This window comes from Aethalodelphis obliquidens, unplaced genomic scaffold, assembly GCF_003676395.1.
Source record: "Aethalodelphis obliquidens isolate GAN/ISIS:26980383/991018 unplaced genomic scaffold, ASM367639v1 scaffold89, whole genome shotgun sequence".
Classification (NCBI taxonomy): domain Eukaryota; kingdom Metazoa; phylum Chordata; class Mammalia; order Artiodactyla; family Delphinidae; genus Aethalodelphis; species Aethalodelphis obliquidens.
In genome coordinates, this window is record NW_020838033.1 from 123,327 (window position 1) to 128,971 (window position 5,645).

A 5,645-nucleotide genomic window follows, 5' to 3' on the forward strand; every position below is an offset into this window, starting at 1 on the left:
CCCTTTGGTGGTGTCCAGCTTCCCTGGAGGAGCCAGCAAGCCCCTCCTCTCAGTAAGTGTACACTCACCCCCACCCCCACCCCTCCAGCAGTGCTTACAGCCTGAGGTGGGCAGAGCCCCTGAGTCTCTCTCCTCAGGGCGGTGAGCTGACTACAGGAATCATGTGTCATCACCCTAGTGGTCCTGGCACTGCACTGATAACCTGTGTTAGATGCTGTGACAGTCCAGGCCTCTATTATACCTTGCTGGCTTTCCAAACTTCTAGTTGCAGAGCATTAAACCACAGTACACGAGCAGTCTTCATTCTGGAGCAAGGACACCCAGTGTTCCCTTGGGCCTCAATCGGCAGTACACTTTTATTTGGGCTTCCTTTTCAGGGTTAGCAAATGTCAATTGTGGGAAAGAGTGGGAATTTCACTGGATATTTCTCCGCGGAGCCGTTTGCCCCTTGGTCTGGTCACTACCTTGCGGTACAGCCAACAGCAGCCCTCTGCCTTTCACCTCTCCTTTCCTTCCTGGGAAGACTGTCCTTAACTGCGGAAGGTATAAATGAAGAGGCAAGGGGGCAGGGCACAATCCTTAAAGAATGACACAGCCCTTGAGAAAAACTGGATACAACAAGAACTGGTTAGAACCGACTAGGCCCAAGATGGTGGAAGATTCAACTTCCAGTAGAACCTGCGCCTCATTATACGCTCACTGTAATACATTAGCCTGCTAAATGACACAACCACCGGCACCATGACAGTTCCAAGGCCAACCATAAAGGCCAAAAAGTGGGCAGTGGCCCAAATCCTGGAAATCCCTGAGCCTTCTCCGAGGTAGTTAGAATATTCCTCCCACTCCTTAGCCTATGGAATTACCCAGCCCATGAAAACCAACCACCCCCGCACCTCGGGCCTGCTCTGCCTTCTGACACAGACTGCATTCTGTCTATGGAATTGTAACTGAGCAGGACCCTGTGGGGCCTTCTGGGGCAGACCCTTCCCCCATATCCTCTGCTCTAGCTCCTCTCTGAAGTACCCAGATAACAGTACCTGATGCACATTTACTGAGTTGTTTTACAGATGTGAAAACCCCCCACCAAATGGAAGATATTAACTATTTGATGACCATGAACACATAGCCCCCAGGCCTCCTGGAGCCTTAAGGACTGATTATGTTAACCCCTGGGGCACCACCCTGTTACTTCACCATCAACCAATTAGAGAACTGTGCACAAGCTGATCACATACCCTGTGACACACACACCCTCTCCCCCACCCCACCCTCCAGCCCCCCACACCTCTACCCCCCCCCCCCACCCCCCCCCACCCCCGCCAACCTGGCCTTTAAAAATGCTTTGCTGAAACCCTTTGGGGAGTTGGGGGTTTCAGGGGCATGGGCCACCCGTCTCCTTGCATGGCCCTGCAATAAGCCTTGCTCTGCTCCAAACTCCAAACGCCTCACTGTGCATCAGGCACACGAACACAAGTTCAGTAACAGAATGTGCATCTCTCTCAGTCAACCTCTTTGACTTCACCACGGCTTGCTCTTGAATTCTTTCCTGCGCGAAGCCAAGTACCCTCACTTAGCAGCCTGTCCCAGGAGCTCGCGCAAGACCTGGGACATGACCATTCTCTCGCACCCCATTTTCCTGCAACATCTTTACAAAGGAAGAGGAAGAAGGTGGTCTTCTCCCCTCCCCACTTTTGCTTTGATTATAAAAACGTAGCCCACTTAGTTCTCAGGGAAAAGCCCTCTTGCCTGCCCACTTGTATCCTTCACAAGTGTCCTATATTAATAAATCCACTTCTTACCTATCACTTTGTCTCTTGCTGAATTCCTTCTGTGCCAAGACATAAAGAACCTGAGCTCCATTAAGTCCTGAGATGAGCTGTGCAGTTTCATGACCCTCCTGCCTCGCTACACACATATTCATTCCCCCAAAGTCCTGGTACTCTATTTCACTCCCCATTCTTTGTATGAAACAGAAACACATCTATTCCTCAGCTGCCCAAACCAAAGGTGGCCCCCCATGGGAGAAATCCTTTCACAATGTAACTTACAGCAAATCATCATGTTGTACATTTTAAATATCTTACAATTTTATTTGTCAGTTGTATCTCAATAAAACTGGGGGAAAAAAAATCTAAGCAGGTACGGTACATAGAAGTGGTGATGGTGGTAAGGCTCTGATCCTTGAGGTAGTCCAGAGATTCAGTTCCCTCCAACCAATCCAAGACGGTTACCACCCCTATATCCGCCTTCCAGCAAGTGGGAAGGGAAGTATGATTATCCCTTCCTTTTCAGGGTACAACCTTGAATTTACCACCTTCACTTTTTCGTGTCTCTTTGGCCAGAACTTCGTCCTGTGGCTGTATCTAGCTGCAAGCTAATACAATCACGCTAATTAACATAACAACGGCTTCCTACGGTTACCATTTCCTTTCCTTCTTTCTATCTACCTTTCTTTCTCTCTCTTCCTTCCTTCCTTCCTTCCCTCCCTTCCCCTCCCTCCCTCCCTCCCTCCCTCTCTCTCCCTCTCTCTCTCTCTCTCTCTCTCCTGTGATGAGCACAGATCTACCCTCTTAGCAAAGTTCAAATATATAGTACAATATTGTTAACTTTAGTGACAGTGATCTACATCAGATCTCCAGTTTGAACTTTTAAGTAAATGATAAGTAAATTTCCATCTTGTCTCTATTAAAGCAACCAAATCAATATCCTAACTAATCAAAACTACTCACAAGATATCTTCTGCTTCTTTTGAGGTCATCCCAGAAATCCAGGCCCACTATCCACATAGCTTCTTGGCTTTGGAGTAGTTACAACTTCTCACACTCCCCCAGCCACTGAATCCCTGAGAGCTTCTCAAGGGCAGGAAGGGTATCTTTTATTTCCAGGGAATCTTCAATGCACAGGACAGTCTTGGCAACGTAGCAGATCCCGGACAGAGAGCTGTTGCCTGGCTCAGCGCCAAGAGTGGATGGAATGCAGGGGGAAGAGAGGGACAGGCAAAGAATGTGTGTGTATGTGTGATCTCTCAGGCCAACATAACTTATATAGTCTTTACACTCTCTATTAGCTTAGGTTAGCCAGAATACGTGAAAAAGGAAAAAGAATACAAAGCAATACGACAATACGAAGTACCTTACTCAATGACTCCTTCCTTGAGATGAGACATTTTAATCTGATGATAGCACATAACACTGTTCAGGGAGCATCCACAGCTCCAAGAGTTTCCCTCCAGATGAAAAGCAAGTTCTCAGAGATAACTAGATTTGCTATGACCTGGCCCCTGCCCATGAGAGGGAGGGGAAGTGGGGTGGGACAAGCACTGTGGTCTGCTTCCATGTCACTCGTAGATCCAGTTCTGAGCACAGCTCTTGTAATTCACCAGTTCCTCAGGGTGAAACCACAAGCCAATCTCCTTCTCTGCACTCTCCACAGAGTCACTGCCATGGATAATGTTCCTGGATGGGAAAAGAGATGGCCACATTACCAAGGTCAGAAGGATTAAACTGCCCAGAAGCTCCCCTCATGTCCATTGCCAGAAAGCCTACAGCCGCCGGAGCAGAAAAAACCAAAGCTCCATGTACATTATTCCATGTCAAAAGAAAAAACCCATGACTGCCACTAATGTAAGGATAAAGAATGCCCTCTCCACGTCCAGCCCTCCTAGCAACACTGATGCGAGCAGCGGGAGCCTCAGGAAGGACTCTGGCCAGCAAAGCGCACTGTACCAGGTTCTACTCTCACAACAGAGGCACAACCATAGTGATGTTGATGACCAAAGGCAGGGGGCCTGCAAAGCCAAACACCAGTAAGAAGAAGGAAAACAATAAACTCTGATTACAAATTGCTCTGTATATGGTATCATGTCTACCCTCAGCTTCAGAAACCCAAATTCTCGTGGCACTTGGATTTTAGAAAAGAGTAAAATGCACCGACTCTCACCTGCCAACTTGGATGCAGAAGTCCCCACGGATGGTCCCAGGCTTGGAGTCCACAGGGTTGGTCTCCCCAAGCATCACTCGACCTGTCTTCACAACATTCAGCCCCTCCCAGACCTCCAAGGACAAAAGAAGATATGGTCAAGGAAGGAAGCCAATCTCAGCAGAAAATCTGAAAACTATTAATTCCAAAAAAAAAAAGAAAAAGAAAAAGCACCCCCTTAAAATGACATTCATTCATCGAACAAACACTTATGGGGCATCCAAGTGTTCCAGCACTGGGAATACTGGTCTCCCTGCCCTCCTCTTGCCTTTCTACAATCCATTCTTGACACAGAGTGGCCCTTCTAAAACACCAAGTGTAGAAACCGCCCATAGCTTCCCAGCACTCAGGAAGTACAGGGCTGAGACAGCCCTACATAATCTGGCCTCTGCCTGTGCCTATGAATTAATCTCATCCAACCTTCCCTTTCACCCACCAGGCTTCAGTTACGCCAAGCGTCTTTCTGTACCTCAAAAAGTCCCCCACCCCAGGTCCTTTGCACATGCTATTTTCATGGTTGAGAATGCTCTTCACTGTGAATTTGTACACAGCCGGCTCCTTCTCATCCAGATCTCAGCTTGAAAATCACGTTCCTTGACCACCCAGTCTAAAGCGCTCACTTGCTATCACATAATCCTATTTCATTTCTGTGCATATCACTAATCATTAGCTGATATATATATGTTTTTTGGTTTCTTTATTATCTGCCCATCCTCCCTTTTCAGGATACGTAGGCAAGGAAAGCTATGAAAACAGTTACCTATTTTGTCTCATTCATGATTGTATCCCCAGTGTCTAAAAGAGCCTGGCACAAAGATGACAAGCAATACATACTAAGAGAAGAATCACTGCAATAAACAAGACACAGTCTCCCTCACCTCCATGAGCTTACAATCAGGCATATCTCTCCTGATTTCTCCCAGATGGGAGTCTTCAGTTCAGCAAGCAAAGGTATTTTGTCTTTGGTGAGCCAGAGAGCTGACTCATACCCTAAATGTCCAATGCCCTAGCCTCAGAATCCTCTGCAACAATGAGGACCTGGCCTTAGAAGCAAGAATCACAATATTCACTCTTCACTCCCAGCTGAGTCATTCACATCAACATCCCACACATGTTACACTCACCATGGCAACCACTGGCCCTGAGTGCATGTATTTCACCAGGCCAGCAAAGAATGGACGGTCCTTCAGGTCAATATAGTGCTCCTTGAGAAGGTCTTCAGAAGCCTATCCCACAGGATAGAGAAGAGAATTGATCCCAAAACTATCTAAGAACCAGCAATTTAGTTATTTCCCACTTACCCATCCTGCTGTTTAAAACGTGAGCTCTCAGCTCACTTGTTCTATTATAACCCAATTCACTCTTGACTTTACCAAAGGGAAGAAGTGACAGGGACTAAAAGTGCTTCAGCTTTGTACCAGTTTTCCCCCTTGATTGATCAGCATAAAATTACAGAACATTAGAATTGAATCCAGCCGTGGTATTTTACACAGGAAAACCAACAATACAATAAATTTCCACGTTCAAGCAAGCCTCAGCTAAAATGTTACAGGGAGGTGGTCTCAGCGTTGGATGAGAAGCAAACTGAACCAGGCCATTTCTCTTCATATTTATTCAGAGAATAAAGGCCTTAATTAATTTAATCTAATTTTTTTTTTTTTTTTTTT

The 5,645-nt window shown here is 46.6% G+C and overlaps 1 protein-coding gene across 4 annotated transcripts in view; it reads right to left on the reverse strand.

The window, feature by feature from the left end:
• Window positions 1–3,129: 3,129 nt before the first annotated feature.
• Window positions 3,130–5,645, reverse strand: part of NME1 (NME/NM23 nucleoside diphosphate kinase 1) — a 12,191-nt gene continuing 9,675 nt past the window's right edge. For all 4 annotated transcript variants that reach the window (XM_027094296.1, XM_027094294.1, XM_027094295.1 and 1 more), the window contains 3 exons: window positions 5,103–5,204; window positions 3,940–4,052; window positions 3,130–3,455 (listed from right to left, as the gene is read on the reverse strand). In XM_027094296.1, coding sequence (XP_026950097.1) covers window positions 3,338–3,455; window positions 3,940–4,052; window positions 5,103–5,204 — 333 coding nt within the window. In that variant the 3' untranslated portion in view covers window positions 3,130–3,337. The remainder of the gene's footprint in view (window positions 3,456–3,939; window positions 4,053–5,102; window positions 5,205–5,645) is intronic.